General features: G+C 40.5%; 2 protein-coding genes across 25 annotated transcripts in view; one reads left to right on the forward strand and one right to left on the reverse strand.

Annotated features, from left to right (window-relative positions):
* UBP1 (upstream binding protein 1) overlaps positions 1-6,289 on the forward strand; it is a 53,189-nt gene extending 46,900 nt beyond the window's left edge. For all 6 annotated transcript variants that reach the window (XR_011527066.1, XR_011527068.1, XR_011527067.1 and 3 more), the window contains 3 exons: positions 1,073-1,215; positions 1,893-1,944; positions 4,350-6,289. Coding sequence is in view for 3 of the 6 variants with exons in the window: in XM_070575871.1 (XP_070431972.1) it covers positions 1,073-1,215; positions 1,893-1,944; positions 4,350-4,387 (233 nt within the window). In the remaining 3 variants the exon portion in view is untranslated. The remainder of the gene's footprint in view (positions 1-1,072; positions 1,216-1,892; positions 1,945-4,349) is intronic.
* FBXL2 (F-box and leucine rich repeat protein 2) overlaps positions 1-18,925 on the reverse strand; it is a 126,511-nt gene that overhangs the window by 15,391 nt on the left and 92,195 nt on the right. For 9 of the 19 annotated variants that reach the window (XM_070575874.1, XM_070575877.1, XM_070575876.1 and 6 more), the window contains 2 exons: positions 9,331-9,543; positions 7,409-8,366 (listed from right to left, as the gene is read on the reverse strand). In XM_070575874.1, coding sequence (XP_070431975.1) covers positions 8,259-8,366; positions 9,331-9,543 — 321 coding nt within the window. In that variant the 3' untranslated portion in view covers positions 7,409-8,258. Of the gene's footprint in view, positions 1-121; positions 6,570-7,408; positions 8,367-9,330; positions 9,544-9,615; positions 9,896-18,925 lie in introns of those variants that run through there. The other 10 variants (XR_011527069.1, XR_011527073.1, XR_011527072.1 and 7 more) reach the window with 5 other exon arrangements.

Genomic DNA, 18,925 nt, shown 5'->3' on the forward strand with positions numbered 1-18,925 from the left:
GACCTTTTCTCTGAGAGGCCAGGTAGTGAATCTTGCCAACTCTGTGGACCACAGGGTCTCTTTCCCTCTCAGCTCTGCCATGTGGTGCCACAAGCACCATAGACAATCTGACACAATGGGCCATGTTCTGACAAAATTTTATTTTAAAAGAACAAGTGGAAGGCTGGGTTTGGCTCACACAGGCTGTAGTTTGGTGACCCCTGCTCTGGATCATCTGTATAGTCTTTAATTATAGTTCCAAATTCTAAGCTTTTCATAAAGTATAATTAGCGAAGCTTTCTGTACACACACCAGGAAAAGCCCTTGTTTAGAGAAGCAAAGCTCCAGCACTGATACTCCTGATGGATGTCGGGCCTGAGTCAGGAAGGGAGCAGGACCCACAAGAGGCAGACTCATGCGGCTGTGCTGAGTCACATGTTCTAGAAACACAGAACACTGGGTGGACTGGGACTTTCTGTAAAGAGGAACCAGGCTGCATTGTCTGCATCCTTAGCTTTTTGTGTGGCATCTTTTACATTGTTTTTAATTCTTTGGGGCATGGAGAGGGAGGAGAGGTAGCTTTTATTTCTTAGGATAAATTCCCACTAGTAGGATTACTGAATAAAAAACTATGACCCTTTTTAGGATTCTTTGTATATACTGCTAGAAACACGTGTTTTTGAAAACAGCTTTCTTGAGGTGGAGTTTATATACCATAAAATCCTCCCATTTAAAGTATACAATTCAATGATATTTTAGTAAGCTTACAGAGTTTTTGCAGACATTACCACAATCTTACTCCAAAAAGATCTCCTGTGCGCATCCGCAGTCAATTCCTGTTTGTTTTTAAGAGAAATTAAAACCTCAAATCGTTTTGTACAGAGATTACTGTTACTGGGTATTCTAGGTGTGAGCACAAAAACTTAATGCATTATTGTATTTCAGATGGGTGATAAGGGGGAAAGAACTATCAGGTTGTTCCCATTTTCTTCTGTTTGTTTTCAGTACTTTGAAAGGTGTGACCTTCCTCTAGATGAGGTAGAAAACAGATCAAAGATGACTGCTAAGATGCTGTTCTTATTTTTCATTTCAGTTTATCATGCAATCTACTTGGAAGAAATGGTTGCCTCAGAAGTCGCTCGAAAACTTGCATTGGTGTTTAATATTCCTTTCCACCAGATTAACCAGGTTTACAGACAGGGTCCCATTGGTATTCACATTCTTGTTAGCGATCAGGTAACTCGAACTGGCATGCCCTCTTGCTTTTCCCATTCACACTGGTGTTCACTTTTATATATATCATTGCAGAACTCGGGAAAAATTCTGTGATCTCTTTTGCCCAGTACTCATGGGAATTGTTTTCAGGGAGTTGGGGATCAAAATTTGTAAGAATTTATAACCAAGAGTTTCAGATATCCTAGTGATATAATAACACAAATCGGGGAGAACTGTGGCTCCCCCATCCCTTTTCAGTTCAGACACTCATGGGGGGACTTCTGGGTGAGTGGGGGCTTTGGCCCTTTTTATGTAGACAGGCATTTGGATGTGTTTTCCTTTTGTCCACTATTTGATGAGTAATTTTAAAAAACAGTAAGGTTAGAAGTACAATTCCTCCCCCGCCAGTGTTCAGTGATGAGCAAGTAGTAACAGAAGAGCGCTTAACGCAGTGACTTGTCCTTAGAGTGGTTATTCACGGGATCAGATCTCACAAGGACTGTCATGGGCAGGCCCTGCCAGTGCAGCAGGTGTAAATTTTTACTACGTCACACTGCCTTCATGAATTACCATTTTGGCTGTTGAGTCCTGTACTTGTGTGACAACATATAGATTATGACACTTTCTTTTACTAATTTTAATCTTTTCTAAAGAAAGGACAGTTGGATCTTAATTATACATCTGCTTTATCCTTCTAGATGGTTCAGAACTTTCAAGATGAGAGTTGTTTTTTATTCTCCACAGTAAAAGGTACTTTGCATGTGTGCATGTGTCTTGAAATGCTGGAATCATGAAAGAGTGTGTGTGCCTGTAATCAGCAGTCATCTTGTGTGTTTACTTTTGAAAATGCTGGCTTTACTAATTTTAAGAGAGTTTGACAAATGAATCAAGAGAATGTTTCTAGCGATTGTAATGGAAGTTAACTGGCAAATAAAGAGGAGAAATCAGTCCTTCTAGATGACTGGGGGGAAAAAATCTCAATTCCTTCAGCCAGTGTTTCACTGAGCATCATGTGTCAGATACCATGCTTTTGGTGCTAGAAAGATCTTGAACAAAACAGACTCCGTGGAACTCTAGAGTGGGGAAAGCAAACCAGAATTGGCCAGCAGATGAGCATAATTACAGATATGTTAAGTGCCATGAAGGAATGGGAAAGTGTGGAGTGCTTATGGACAAGGGGGATCTGGGTAGGGGGACATGAGCCTGTTAGGCAAGGCTTCTCTGAGGAGGTGTCGATAACGCTGAGACCTGAAGAGTGAGAAGGAGCCGACCATACGAGGAGCATCCCAAGTGCAGGGTAAAGGAAAAGGAAAGAGCTTGGCCTCTTTGGAGGCCTGAGAGAGGGCCATGGAGCTGCCGTGCAGGATGTGAGGGCCAAGCAGAGCAAAATGAAGTCAAGACGGGCAGCAGGACCTGCTATTGATGGTAGTTTAGACTTGATTTGAAATGCATTGGGAAGTCAGTGAAGTTCTTTAAACAAAGGAGTCATCTGATTAGATTTTTCTTCCATCTTGCAACTCTGTGGAGAGAGATGAGAAGGTGGGAAGGCTGAAGGCAGGAGATATCATCTAGGTGAGGGGTGATGATATCCTATACATCTATAGACAGGGCCCTGCTGGGCTCCACGTTTGAGGGAGGAGTGGTTGTGACTCTTGTAAGAGCAGCTGGGCAGACAGTGGTCCCAGTAGAGCGTTAGGAATGGTGAAGAGAAAGCAGCAGGAGTTCCATTTCAGTATCTGGAATTGTCAAGGTGGCAGTGATTATGCCCATCTGGAGCTGGCAGGAGAGGCTTGGGCTTGAAATGTAAATCTGAAAGCCTTGAGCATATCAGCGGTGACTCAAAGCTGTGAAATCGTTGGGGTCATTTAGGGGAGAATGTGCAAAGAAGGCCTGGACAGGGCTCACGTGAGTTGCAATTAAAGAGTTAGATAAAGGAGGGATTTTTTTTTAAGATTTTACTTTTTCCTTTTTCTCCCCAAATCCCCCCAGTACATAGTTGGGTATTGTTTGTTGTGGGTCCTCCAGTTGTGGCATGTGGGACGCTGCCTCAGCATGACCTGATGAGTGGTGGGATCCGAACCGGTGAAACCCCGGGCCACCAAAGCAGAGCGCGCGAACTTAACCACTCGGCCATGGGGCCGGCCTCCAAAGGAGGGATTTTTAAATGTTAAATTATTATACAGAAAGAGACTTTTAAAAGCCTGTGGTTTAAGATCTAACTCCAGTCCTGCACAAAAGCTGCACTTTGAAGAGCAGGATATCCTGTGTCACTCTTTCCTAGAAGTGACTCTGGAAGGGAGTAGCCCAAAACAGTGCTGAAGTTGATGTCACTTTGTGCCTGATGTGATGCATATGTCATCAAGTTACCTGCCAGGTTGAGTTTTAACTGTGAACTGGTTTACTTTATCTTTTACTTTCACAAACATCTTTAGCGTAGTACCCTTCTGCTCAGTTTTTTGTTCTCAAAGCAATACAATTTTACTCACAAAACTCACATCATTTAAGAAAGGGCTTTCGTACTGTAACTGGATGGTAGAGTTCTGTGAAAGCAGTGGACCCTTCTGACGTCAGGCATCACAGGTATCCCCTCCAGTCTCAGGGTACCGTTGTTCTCATGAAAAAATTCATTTGTTCCTCCATGAATGCCTGTACTGCTTCTCACCATTGCTTGAGAAACACTAGGCCATCAGGCAAAAATAATGATAGATTTTTAAAATGTTTCAGCTCTACCTCTAAGCAGTTCAAACATTATTTCCAGCAAGGACCGATGTGTGCAGTCAGTTGATTTGTATGTCTGTGGAGCTGATGGTCCTCTGCCCTGGCAGCACAGGCTTTTCACTTCTTCTGCCTCCAGCTTTTGCCCCTTTGCTTCCAGCACTTTCGCTGCTGGTCTTGATACCCCCACCGCCCTAGAACTGGCAAGCAGTACGGGCCAGACATGGGAAAGCAAAATATCTGAAAGGGAATGTGTACATGTTGTTGCCTTAGGGAAGAGGAGCTGGAGCAAGTTAATTGGCTTTTGCTCCTGTAGAATTATTTAAAGGTAATTCTGAAATGGGGAGGAAGGGTGTAGATTTCTGGGACTTTTCACTTTAATAGCCTTGATTTTCCTAAGCCTGGCTAAAAAAATTGTACCTTCTTTCCTTTTTTTGTAGCTGAAAATGGTGATGGTATCCACATAATTTTGAAATGATGTCTTACATAGTCTGAACTATATTCAGTACCAAATAAAGTCACGCTTAAAAGTGTGTGAAGACTGAATCCAAGAAGTCTTGGGATTGGATTTTACCGTATGAAATGTTTCATATTGAAAACACAAGATGACCTTTCTAATGAGCTGTATGAGAGGCGAATCTCCTCACTGTCACTGCCATAGCCAAGCATCCTCGTGAGAGTGAGCACGTCCGGACAGCATGCGTGCAGCTCTGGGGGCCACGGTGCAGGCAGGGCTGCCTGCTTCTCTGGCAGAGGCCAGTAGATACAGTTCCTAGAAGCAGCCTGTGCTGTCTTTTTACACTGTATGCGGTTTGGAAATGAATGTAAAAATGGACTGTGGGCATTTACCTTTCTGTGCCAGTTTGGCTTTTATTGCCTGAACCTTATGCTGACCTGGGGCAGGTGGGGACAGTGCTGCTGTGGAGCCAGCATGGAATCTGTCTGCGGAGAGGCAGTGTGCTGATGCAGTGATTGGTGGTCAGGTAAGAGGCGTGGCACCTTCTCAGAAGAATCATGTCTAAGGCTGTGCGTCTGATGCGATCATGCCAGATGGAGGAAGAGCCAAGCCAGGAAGCCGGGCTCGAAGCAAACTGCATTATCAAGAGTACCTTGGTGAGAGGATCAGTGTAAATCCTAATAGGTACAAAGACTTGTGTTTTGCTTTGTCACAGTTTTATTGAGAAACTTTCGCTTCTGCTTCCATTTTTAGCATTTTGTTTCTGGTTTTCATTTTTGAAGCCCCATTGTCTTTTAAACTCATGTGGTTTTCTTTCTCTTTTTCCTCCTCCTCTCTGTCTCTAACACCCTTCCTACTCTACCCTGTACCATCCTGTTCTTAGACATTTTCAAAGCCCTTCCCCAGACATCGGAAATAGGTGACTTAAGCAGGGGGAGAAGTATGATAGTTTCTGACTTGGTGTTAAGGGGTCCTCGTTATCAACAAGTTGAAATTATTCATGGAACACTAGACATGATAAATCAAACACTAAATTGTACCATAAAAATTCCCTACACCACTTCTCAAATATTAAGCTTTAGTACAATCATGGGTGAACATTCTGCTGATTAGAGGCTTTTTTATACACCACATAGTAGCTTCTTTTTCTATAAAAAAGAGTATCTCTTTCATAAAACCAAATGCTTGTCTGCTAGTCTGCTTTTCAGAGGGAATCCACTGTTTTCAAGTCTTCCCGAAGTTCATCAGCAAGCATTTTTGAGGGTTGTGGTATAGCAAACCCAGTGTTTTTTTTTTAAACTTTGATTCCATTTTAATTATACCATCTCTGTCCTCTTACCCAGATTTGATCCTTATCTTTGTTCAGGAAGAACAGAAGTGAGTAATTTTGAGTTTGAAATCTCTCCCAGAAGACAAGTTTGACATTTTATGTTTTATTCATAAAGGGGGTATTTGATATGAAGCAGCACTGTCTCTAAATATTTCCATCTTCGGTTTGAAAATATCTGTGACTCCTACAGACCCTAGAGCAGGAGAGCTTTCCTTTCTGTCATCTTCCCTTTGCTTTTGTGTGACCCACATGTTTTCTGTACCAATCACTTGGGAAAGAAGTGAGCTTCTCTCTTAATTGTTTTAGAGTTTTGCTTGTCTATTTAGCATTCCTTTTTGAGTCTCAAGATTTATGGAACAATAAATGTCATTTAATGCTGTGTGCTATTTTGAATTCCTCATCAGGTTTTAGAAGTGGGGTAAAAAGAATTTTAAAAGCTCATCAAACTTGAAATTACACCAAGTGGTGGTGAACATTAGTCTGTCCCAGTGAAACAGGTTCAATTATGGCACCAGCAAATTTGCTACTTTGTTTTTTTAATAGTAGGATGTATACATTTCAGTATAATAAATGTTTTCCGATTGTTTTGCAAATGTGTGTCTCATTTAAAATCCCAGTTCCTGCCAGTGTGATCAGTCATAGGATCAAGGGGTTCCGTGTCTATGTCCTGAGTACACACCAGTCCTGTGCTAGAAGAGATGAAGCCCGTGTGGTGGTGGTTTCTTTTCAGTTTGTTTCCTCAAAGCTGATGCAACTGAGCACACTTATTCCAGTAACTGTTCCATACTCAAAGAAGCAAACGTGGTTTCCTTAGCAGAGGTTGAGGTGATGGGACACTGAGCAGCCAGTCTAGTAGCTGTGATAGGTTGTGTCCTGGCTCAAAAGAGAGAGATAATGTATGGAAGGCCCTGGTCATTTAAATTTTTAAATAGAAACTACAATTCATAGTCACTGAAGCAAGTCTGTGTAATACGCTCCTTTGTTTATTTAAATAGCTTCCTGCATCAGTCATTTGTCCCTCCACACAGTGGTGTAAATGTATATTTAAGTAACTGCTATGGTTACACACAATTTTTAGACCAGGGAATACTAGAGTATACCATAAGGCAATAAAATCATCAGGACTTTAATGCTTATTCCAGTAATCCTGTTAAATCGACTTATGCGGTTGTAGATGTATCTGCCTTCCCTTCTAGAATGTAGCTGAGGCACTGTATCCTAAATGCTTCTAAAACTGTCCATCTAAGAGGTATTGTTAGTCATGGGAAAATCTCTCATTTTTGCTATTTCACTTCAGCTTCCCTTGAGCTCTGAACTCTTCAGTTTGGAGAGTGGTTGCTAGGAAACGTTGGCTACCATTAACACAGAGGTTCACAATGAAGATGGCGATGGGTTCCTAATCTTTAAAAAAATCACAAATATGGACAGCACAGAGCACAAACTAGATCATCTTATCAGATTTTAGGTAATATTAGGAAGATATGAAATTGGAAAATGGTTTTGCTCAGATTGTCTACCATAAGATTATAGCAATAAAACCCTCTGACTTAAGCATTGCAATGGTTTGTTCATTTTTATATGAGTCTAAAAGGTGCCAACACTTTACTGATCTGAGTTTTAAGTGTGTAAAATTTTCAAACAGTTCTGGTGTAACTTGATTTCTAAGATTTTAAAATAAACTTGGAAAAAAGATCACACTCATTCTACATGCATCCATTCATTATTTTTAATTGATTATATTATAGATAACTTAAGCCTTAATCAGTTCTATTTCTTTAAGGTCCCCAAAATTTTGTGGGAGATGACATTAGCTTTTCTCCTATAACAAAAATGCATTATGTGCTATAGCATACCCCAGAGCCTATAATTTCCAACCAGGCAACACAAACTCTGAGTTGCTTTTGTTTAGTTTTTGGTCCCCAAAAGTTTATATGACAAGTTGACAGAAAGGTGAAGACCCGGCTTCACCCAGTTGAGAGTCCTCACTTCTTTGGTGTCTCATGGAAACCTATTTGCCTTCCACATAGATCTCTACATATAAAAGTATCAGACATTAGGAATTTGCAGTACAATCACTTTGATAAAGTTGCTTTAATCTTCAAAGTGGAAAAGTCCTGCTAATCAAAATGGAATCAGTGTGAATTAAACTAGCCCACTGGCTTAAGTATCAGGTAGAAATACAACAGCTTATTTTTTTGCTCAATTGGTGCTAACACTGATGGTTTGTTTGAGGAACACTGACAAAGCCGAGGGCAGGACTTTCGAACCTGGGAAGGCACCCACCTCTCAAGAGATCGGGGTTTATTGCACGGTCCTGGCTGCACTGAGACCTCTCCTGCCGTGTGTTAACTGACACAGGCTTTAATTTGATTGCATCACAGCAGAATAAAGGTGAAAACTATCACCAGAGTTACTGCAATCCCTACAGAAGTCTTTTACCTGTAAATGCCTTTCCCAATGGAGAATCAACAGATTTGGGTGACAGTGGAGTAGGTCAGGAAGACTCAGGTCTTCTCTGGAGGAAGGGACATCTCATCATGCCTTGGTCCCAGGCAGCTGCTGTCAGAGAATGACACAGCACCTGCACAGTCGCTGTCCACTTCCTCCCACTGCTGTCGGTGGGGTGACAGGAGCGAAGTAGGCATGGACTTTGACATGAGGGAGCTGAGCCTGAAAGTAGAAAAAAGAAAAAAGTGGAGTAGTCTTTACACTGGTATTTTTAGGATTATATGCATAATCCTAGAAAAGCCCACAGTTCTCATGTAGAATCTATTTCACTTTACTATTAGGCAAATAGTTCAAAGAGAATTTCTGGTGTAGGACAGAGTTACTCCTGTTTACATACACGTCCCCTAAAACAGCACCTTCTAAAGACAAAGGGAAACTAATATTTCTGCCCAGAGAAAGTCACTGGCCTTGTATGCAAACTGAGTGGAGTTCTGGACAGCTGTAGCACCCTGGGGCTGCTTTGGGGTATAAATGCAAAGTTGCCTAAACTTAAGGCATATTCAAGAAAATGACATAGGTGAACTATGCGGGGAAAGAAAGCCACATGCTATTAAGCCCTCTCACCCGGAAATTAGCCAAGACCACGTTCTTGCTCCTACTGGTAATGACCTTAAGTCTCTTTCTTTATAAGGGTGCTGATCATCTGATTACATGGAACCTCCACCCTAGACCCATTCTGGATGTTGAATCTTCCAGGGTGGGCTCTAATAAGAACATTTTGAAGAAGTCTAAGGAGACACTTGTCTAACAGATCAGTTTGCATAACTATTGGCTTAGGACAGAATGTAAATAGATGTTGATTCTTTTTTGGTGAGGAAGACTGACCCTGAGCTAACATCTGTTGCTATCCTGCCAATCTTCCTCTTTTTGCTTGAGGAAGATTGTTGCTAACATCTGTGCCAGTCTTCCTCTATTTTGTATGTGGGACACTGCCACAACATGGCTTGATGAGCAGTGTGTAGGTCCGAGCTTGGGATCCAAACCAGTGAAACCTGGGCTGCCGAAGCAGAGCACATGAACTTAACCACCATACCATTGGGCTGGCTCCTTGGATGTTGATTCTTGATGTAGTCATTGTTTGCTTAGAAATTATGCCAGGTGTGACTGATTCCTCCCCCACACTTACCCGCATCCGCTTGATGCCTGCACGGGTAACCTGCTGGCAGTCATAGAGCTCAAGGCGCTCCAGGCCGCGGCAGTTCTCTAGGTGTTCCAGGGCCACATCAGTGATGAGGAGGCAGTTGTCCAATTCGAGTACCCGCAGCCTCTCATGGCCACAGGTGCTGTTGCTCAGGTGCAGAATCCCATCATCTGTGATGAGCTCACAGTGGGACAGACTCTGGAATGGAGAAAAGAGCAAGTGTTTGCAAGACTCTCTCATTCCAAGGCTCAAGGCCTAGGAAAAGCAGAGAAGCTGGCTTGGGTAGTGTCCCAGAGTAACCACTTAGCAACAGGAGGATCAAACACAAAGCCCTGGGGCCCTATGGCCAGGGATTTGCTGCAGCTGGGCAGTGGCTTCTCTCACCTTTCTGATTGTGTAAGGATGGAAATCAAAATTGCAGGGAATAGTCCAGTTCAAGTCGGTGACGCAAGAGGATCCTGAACTCACCTCCTCCCACGAAGACACCAAATCTACAGCTACGTATGGAACACTTCCTCTGAAGAAAACCTGAAAACTGGCTGAGCGACTCCTACACATCAGGCGAATGAGAGAAGACCCATGTTGAAGTGAACAGGAGAGGGTGGGACACAGTCTTGCCATAAACCCCACCTCCAGTGCAGTGACCCACAGTCAGGAGGGAACTCAAAACCTGAACTTCTCCCTGAGGAGCAAAGGGTTTGACCCCACATTGGGCACCTCCAACTTTAAGACCTGTACCTGAAGGACAACCCCCCAAAACGTCTAACTTTGAAAACCAATAGGCTCACATAGACAAGATCCACAAAACTATAGTGATAGGAGAAAAGGCTCTTAAAGAGCTCGTGTGCTCGGACTCACCCACACCAGGACCCAGTGCGGAAGCAGCCTATCTACAAGAGCCTGGGCTTGGTGTGGGAGAGGCTCATTTGCTTGTCTTTGAGGCAGGCATCTGATTTGACACATTTTGGGGGGCCTGGTGGGATGCTCTCTGGGGATAGATACTGATGAGTGCCATCTTTGCACACTCCCTCTGCCTCGATCCATCTGGAGAGCATCATCTTTTTTTTTTTTTTTACCCCCAGCCAGCACCATCTTCACATTCTCCTTCCACCTTGCTCTAGCCATTGGACACTTTTTCTTTTACTTTTTTTTAATAAACTTTAGGCTTTTTCTTTTCTCTTTCCTGGTAGGCACCATCTTCACACTCTCCTTCTGCTGTGCTTCAGAGAGCCAATGTCTCTTGGAGGGGAGCTTTTACACGTGTCTGGTGCCCCAGTTTTTGTGGCTGCCACCACAGGTCACTACTACTCCTGGCTCTGGTGGCCAGCAGGGCTTAATTTCTGGGTCCCACCAGACTGTAACCAATGGAGAAAGAGTTCTTAAATGGCTACCACCTCCAGGGAACAGCAAGAGACTGCAGACCCAGGAGCTCAGTCTTTCTGTGAAAGAGGCCTATTAGGCTGTCACCATAGTGGTAGCCTGAGGAGCACTCTTCTAATTAAAACACATCTTAAGGGCTAACTGTAATCCTTTTTAGACACCTTGGAGGGCGGATGCTGTACTTGTGCTCCCCCTCTGCCACACTCCAGAGCACCACTATCTCCCAGAGGGAAACATTTACACACGTCTGGTACCCCAGTTTTTACTTCCTGTGCCTGTCTTTGCAGCTGCTGCCCAAGGGATGCCCCTTGATCACCTGGCTCTGATGGCCAGGAGGGTTTGCATTCCTGGATCCCATGGGACTTTAACAATTGGAGACAGAGTTCTTGGCAGGTTACCACCCCCAGGGCACTTTACAGACAGCAGACTAAAATATACCCCCAGTCTTTCTGTGAAAGAGGCTTATTTCCTTGGCTTAGAGCTTCGGCCTGAGGAGCAGGTTTCTGCTTTGGCACATATCTAGAGTAGTACAAATGTGCTCTCAGGGAATGCAGGCTGGTGCATGCCATCACTGTGCTCTCCCTCTGCCTTGCTACAACTTACTGGTATCTCCCAGACAGGAGTTTATGTACTCATCTGGAGCTCTGGTTTTTGCAAATGCCACCCAGGGGACAGCTCTAAATCACCTGGCACTTGTGCCAGTGGGGCCTATGCTTTCAGTCCCATAGGAGTACATATACTTGCATACTTTAAAAGCTGCTGCCTGAGGGTCTGGCTTCCAATCAGCCTGAATTCATCTACTGACTGAGATCCTGCCCCTTTGGGACACTGACAGGTCTTGGTACACCCTCAATTACCAGGAATCATTAAAAAAAAAATAGGCTTCTTGGACAATCACAAAAGTGTGAGAGAAAACAAAGAGCTAGGGCAGGGTTGAACAATAAGGTTCATCTCCCACATGAGGCTACTCCTTCAAGACTGGGAGAGGTTACTGTTTTATCTAATGCATAGAAACCAACAAAGAGAGTCAAGCAAAGTGAAGAAACAAATGAATATGGTCCAAATGAAAGAACAAGATAAAACCTCAGGAAAAAATCTTAATGGAATGGAGATGAATAATTCACCTGATAATGAGTTCAAAGTAATGTCATATAGATGCTCACCATACTCAGAAGAATGGATGAACACAGTGAGAACTTCAACAAAGAGATAGAAACTATAAGAAAGTACCATATAGAGCTCACAGAGCTGAAGAATACAATAACTGAAGTGAAAAATACACTAGAGGAGTTCAAGAGCAGACTAGATGAAACAGAACAAAGGATCAATGAACTTGAAGACAGGGCAGTAGAATTCACCCAGAGCAGCAAGAAAAGAAAAAGAATGAGAAAAGTTGAACATAGCCTAAGGAACTTACAGGATAACATCAAGCGTACTAATATTTGCATTATAGGAGGCCCAGAAGGAGAAGAGGAAGAGAGAGAGAGAGGAGCAGAAAACTTATTTGAAGAAATAATGGCTGAAAATTTCTCTAACCTGGGGAAGGAAACACACATTCACATCCCAGAAGCCCAGAGAGTTCCAAGTAAGACGAACCCAAAGAGACCCAACACCAAGACATGTTATAATTAAAATGTCAAAACTTAAAGAAAAGGAGAGACTCTTAAAAGTAGCAAGAGAAAAACAACTTGTTACATATAAGGAAACCCCCTAAGACCATCAGCGTATATTTTAGCAGAAACTTTGCAGGCCAGAAGGGACTGGCACAATATATTCAAAGTGCTTAAAGAAAATAATTTCCAACCAAGAATACTCTTCCCAGCAAAGTTATCACTCAAAATTGAAGGAGCAATAAAGAGTTTTCCAGAAAAGCTAAGGCTAAAGGAGTTCACTACCATTAAACTGGCCTTACAAGAAATGTTAAAGGGACTTCTCAAGCTGAAAAGAAATGGCACTCATTAGTAACAAGAAAACCTATGAAAGTATAAACCTCACTGGTAATGGTAAATATATACAAAAAGTAGTGGATTAATCACTTATAGAACTAGTAGGAAGGTTAAAAGACAGCAGTAGTAAAAAAAACTCCCAAAACTAAAAAGGTAAGAATACACAAAATAAAAAGATGTAAAATGTGACACCAAAAACAGAAAATGTAGAAGGGAGGGAGAGTAAAAATATAGAGCTTTAGAATGTATTCAAACTTAAGTTATCAAATTAAAATAGAACAACTTACATTTGTAATAGTCTATGTAAGCCTCATGGTAACCACAAAATAAAAACCTATAGTAGATACACAAAAGAGAAAGAGAAAGAAATCCAAGCACACCACTAAACAAAGTCATCAAACCACAAAGGAGGAGAGCAAGAGAAAAAAAAGAAACAGAGGAACTTCAAAACTGCCAGAAACAATTAACATAATGGCAATAAGTATATATCAGTAATTACTTTAAATGCTAATGAATTAAATTCTCCAATCAAGAGGCATAGACTGGCTGAATGGATTGAAAAATAAGACTCACCTATATGCTGCCTACAAGAGACTCACTTCAGATGTAAGGACACACAGACTGAAAGTGAAGAGAGAGAAAAAGATGTTCCACACAAATAGAAACCAAACAGAGCTGGGGTAGCTATTACATCAAACAAAACAAGCTTTAAAACAAAAAGTGTAATAAGAGACAGAGAGGGATAATACATAATGATAAAGGAAACAATCCAAAAGAGAATATAACATTTCTAAATATTTATGCACCCAGTGTAGGAGCACCTAAATATATAAAGTAAATATTAACAGACCTAAAGAAAGAAATAGGCAGCAATACAATAATCATAGCGGACTTTAATACCCCATTTACATCAACAGACAGATCATCCAGACAGAAAATCAATAAGAAAACATAAGCCTTCAACAACATATTAGACCAAACGGACTTAACAGTTAGATACAGAACATTCCATCCAAAAGCAGCAGAATACACATTCTTCTCAAATGTACATGGAATAGAATCCAAGACAGATCATATGTTAGGCCACAAAACAAGTCTTAATTTAAGAAGATCAAAATCATATCAAGCATCTTTTCTAATCACACTGGTATCAAACTACAAATCAATTACAAGAAGAAAACTGGAAAATTCACAAATATGTGAAGATTAAACAATATGCTACTGAACCACCAATAAGTCAACAAAGAAATAAAAAAATACCTTGTGACAAATGAAAATGGAAATATAACATTCCAAAATTTATGGGATGTAGCAAAAGTAGTTCTAAGATAAGTTCATAGTGATAAATCCCTACCTCAAGAAACAAGAAAAATCTCAAATAACCTAACTTTATACCTCATGGCACTAGAAAAAGAACGAGGCCCAAAGTTAGTACAAGGAAGGAAATAAAGATCAGAGCCAAAATAAATTAAATAGAGACTGAAAAGACAACAGAAAAGATGAATGAAATTAAGAGCTAGTGCTTTGAAAAGATAAACAAAATTGACAAACCTTTAGACTCATCAAGAAAAAAAGAGGGCTCAAATAAAAAATCAGAAATGAAACAGGAGACCTTAGAACTGATACCACAGAAAATCAAAGGATCATAAGAGACTACTATGAACAATCATAACCAAGAAATTGGACAACCTGGAAAAATGGATAAATTCCTAGAAACATACAACCAAGAATAAATCATGAAGAAATAGAAAATTTGAACAGACTGACTACTAGTAAGGAGATTTAATCAGTAATCAAAAACCTTCCAACAAACAAAAGGCCAGGACTAGGCAGCTTCACTGGTGAATTATACCAAATATTTAAAGAGAAGTTAATACCAATCCTTCTTAAACTCTTCCAAAAAACAGAAGAGGGGGGAACACTTCCAAACTCATTTCATGAGGCCAACGTTACCCTAATACCAAAACCAGATAAGGATGCCACAAGACAAGAAAATTACAAGCCAATATCCCTGATGAATATAGATGCAAAAGTCCTCAACAAAATATTAGCAAACCAAATTGAACAATACATTAAAAGGATCATACATTTCCAGGATACAAGGATGGTTCAACATTCACAAATCAATGTGATACACCACATTAACAAAATGTAGAATAAAAATCATATGATCAACTCAATAGATGCAGTAAAAGCATTTGACAAAATTCAACATCTATTTATGATTAAAAATATCAACCAATTGGGTATGGAAGGGACATACCTCAACATAATAAAGGCTATGTATGACAGGCTTCAGCTAACCTTATACTCAACATTGAAAAGCTTTTCCTCTAAGGTCAGGGACAAGACAAGGATACCCACTCTTGCCACTTTTATTCAACATAGTATTAGAAATCCTAGCCGGAGTGATTAGACAAGAAAAAGAAATAAAAGCCATCCAAATTGGAAAGGAAGAAGTAAAACTGTCACTATTTGGAGATGACATTATATTAGATACAGAAAACCCTAAAGACTCGACAAAAAAAAACTGTTAGAACTAATAAAGAAATTCAGTAAAGCTGCAAGAAACAAAATTGATATGCAAAAATCTGTTGCATTTCTATACACTAATAATGAACAATAAGAGAGAGAAATCAAGAAAATAATCCAATTTAAAACTGCATCATGGGACCAGCCCCGTGGCCGAGTGGTTAAGTTCACAGGCTCTGCTTCGGTGGCCCAGGGTTTCACCAGTTCAAATCCTGGGCATGGACATGGCACCACTCATCAAGCCATGCTGAGGCGGCATCCCACATGCCACAACTAGAAGGACCCACAACTAAATATACACAACTATGTACTGGGGACTCTGGGAGAAAAAGGATAAATAAAAATAAAATCTTAAAAAGATAAAATAAATAAAATTGTATCAAAAAGGACCAAAAATAATAAATGTTGGAGAGCTTGTGGGGAAAAGTGAACCCCCAAACACTGTTGGAATGCAAACAAGTGAAACCACTATGGAAAACAGTATGAAGATTTCTCAAAAAATATAAATAGAAACACCCTATGACCCAGCTATCCCACTACTGAGTATCTATCCAAAGAACTTGAAATCAACAACTCAAAGAAACTTATGCACCCCTATGTTCATTGTAGCATTATTCACAATAGCCAAGATGTGGAAGCAACCCAAGTGCCCATCAACGGATGATTGGATAAAGAAAATGTATGTGTGTGTGTGTGTATATATATAATATATATAATGGAATACTACTTGGCCATAAAAAAGACAAAAATCATCCCATTCGCAACAACATGGATGGTCCTTGAGGGTATTAGCTTAAGTGAAATAAGCCAGACAGAGAAAGACAAATACCCTATGATTTCACTCATATGTGGAAGATAAACATACAGACAAAAAGAACAGCTCAGTGGTTACCAAGGGGAAGGGGGCTGGAGGGTTGGCACAAAGGGTGAAAGGGAGCACTCATAACGTGACAGACAAATGATAATGTACAACTGAAATTTCACAATGTTGTAAACTATTATGCTCTCAATTAAGAAAAAAAAAGAATAAAATACCTAAGAATAAATTTAACTGAGGAAGTGAAAGACCTGTATGCTGAAAACTATGAGATTGATGAGAGAAACTGAAAAAGAAATAAACAGAAAGATATTCCATGCTCATAGATTGGAAGAATTAATATTGTTAAAATGTCCCTACAACTCAAAGCAATCTACAGATTCAATGCAATTCCTATCAAAATTTCAGTGGCATTTTTCACAATAGGACAAACAATCCTAAAATTTATATGGAACCACAAAAGACCCTGATTAGCCAAAGCAATCTTCAGAAAAAAGAACAAAGCAGGAGGTATCACGCTCCCTGGTTTCAAACCATATTACAAAGCCATAGTAATCAAAACAGTATGGTATTGGCATAAAAACAGACACATAGATCAATGGAAAAGAATAGAGAGTCCAGAAATAAACCCATGCATATATGGTCAATAAATTTATGACCATTAAGCCAAAAATATACAATGGGGAAGGAAGAGTCTCTTCAAAAACTCATTCTGGGAAAACTGGACAGCCATATGCAAAAGAATGAAACTGGATCACTATCTTACACCATGCACAAAAATCAACTCAAAATGAATGTAAGACCAGAAACCATAGACCTCCTAGAAGAAAACACAGGCAGTAAGCTCTTTGATATCAGTCTTGGAGAAAATTCTTTTGATTCAATGCCAAAAGCAAAAGCAACAAAAGAAAAGTAAACAAGTGGGACTACATCAAACCAGAAAGCTTCTGCATAGCAAAGGAACCATCAACAAAATGAAAAGGCAATCTACTGAATGGGAGAAAATATTTGCAAGTCATTCTGATAAGCAGTTAATATGTAAAATATATAAAGAACCCACGCAACTCAGCAAAAAACAAACAAAAACCCAAACAAGCCAATTAAAAAATGGGGAGAGGATCTGAACAGACATTTTTCCAAAGAAGGCATACAGATGGCCAACAGGTACATGAAAAGAGGCTCAACATCACTAACCATCAGGGAAATGCAAATCAAAATCATGATGAGATATCTATCACCTTAAACCTGTTAGGATGGCTATTATCAAAAGGACAAGAAATAACAAGTGTTGCTGAGGATGTGGAGAAAAGGAAAGCTTGTGCACTGTTGGTGGGAATGTCAACTGGTGCAGCCACTATGGAAAACAGTATGGAGGTTCCTCAAAAAGTTAAAAATAGAACTATCATATGATCCAGCAATTTCACTTCTGGGTATTTATCCAAAGGAAATGAAAATACTAATTCGAAAAGATATCTGCACCCCCATGTTCATTCACTGCAGCATTTACAACAGCCAAGACATGGAAACAACCTAAGTGTCCATGGACGGATGAATGGGTAAAGAAAACGTGATATATATATATATCTACATATATACACACATACAGTGGAATATTATTCAGCCATAAAAAACAATGAAGTCTAGCCATTTGCAACAACATGGATGGACACTGAGGGCATTATGCTAAGTGAAATAAGTCACAAAGAAAAAGACAAATACCATTTGATCTCACTTCTTTGTGGAATTAAAAAAAAACCCTAAAACCAAGCTCATACATACAGACAATAGACTGGTGTTTGTTGGAAGCCAGGGGAGGGGGTGGGAGGGTTAGAAAGGGGTGTCTGAAACAGGTAAATGAGGTGAAATGGTAAAAATTTCCAGTTATAAAATAAATAAATTATGGGGATGTAATATACATCATGGTGACTATAGTTAATAATACAGTACTATATATTTGAAAGTTGCTAAGTAAATCCTACAAGCTCTCATCACAGGAAAAAACAATTTGTAGGATGTAGGGTGACAGATCTCAACTAGACTTATTCATAATAATCATTTCACAATGTATACAAATATAGAATCATTACACTGTTCACTTGAAATTAATGTAATGTTTTCTCAATTATACCTCAATAAAATTAAAAAAAAAAAAAAAAGAACCAGAGCTGCAGGTGCCCAGGACGCTCTAACAGTAGCAGTAATTCTCCTGGACATTCAAAGTTTAATGCCTGGAAGGCTCAGGAATGAAGGAGTTAACACTTTTAAGTGCCCGTCAAGGCCGACTTAATGGGCCTTAAGAGAAACCTGAACAGATCAACCACCTGCATTCAGACGGAGCACTTTTCTGTGAAATCCTGGGTGGTCTGCCTAAGCAGGTTTCCCCACACCCTGCAAGGCTGCCTCTGAGAAGAATCCAGTTCAATAATGAGCAAAAGATGATTAACAGTGCTTCCTGCCCTCAGTTAGAGATGGGGTGGGCAAAGGGATGCTGGAAGAAAAACAAACAGGTGGATATTAGGTTGCAGTGTGGACTGAAACCGCTTACAGTTTTAGATTTGAGGATCATTGTGGTGACTGAGGAAGGGAATTGAAGCCCTTTTGTTTTTTTCCTGCTTTTTCTCCCCAAATCCCCCCAGTACATAGTTGTATATTTTAGTTGTGGGTCCTACTAGTTGTGGCATGTGGGACACCACCTCAATATGGCCTAATGAGCGGTGCCTTGTCTGCACCCAGGATTCGAACCTGTGAACCCCCGGGCCGCCGAAGCAGAGCGTACAAACTTAACCATTTGGCCATGGGGCCATCCCCGAAGCCCACCCTTGACTGAGCAAGGCAAAGAGTAAGCAGTTGTGCTATTTTTATTAAATTGTTATTAATCTGTTCATTTATCATTAAAGACCACTTT

Source organism: Equus przewalskii, chromosome 15 (genome assembly GCF_037783145.1).
Source record: "Equus przewalskii isolate Varuska chromosome 15, EquPr2, whole genome shotgun sequence".
Taxonomy (NCBI): domain Eukaryota; kingdom Metazoa; phylum Chordata; class Mammalia; order Perissodactyla; family Equidae; genus Equus; species Equus przewalskii.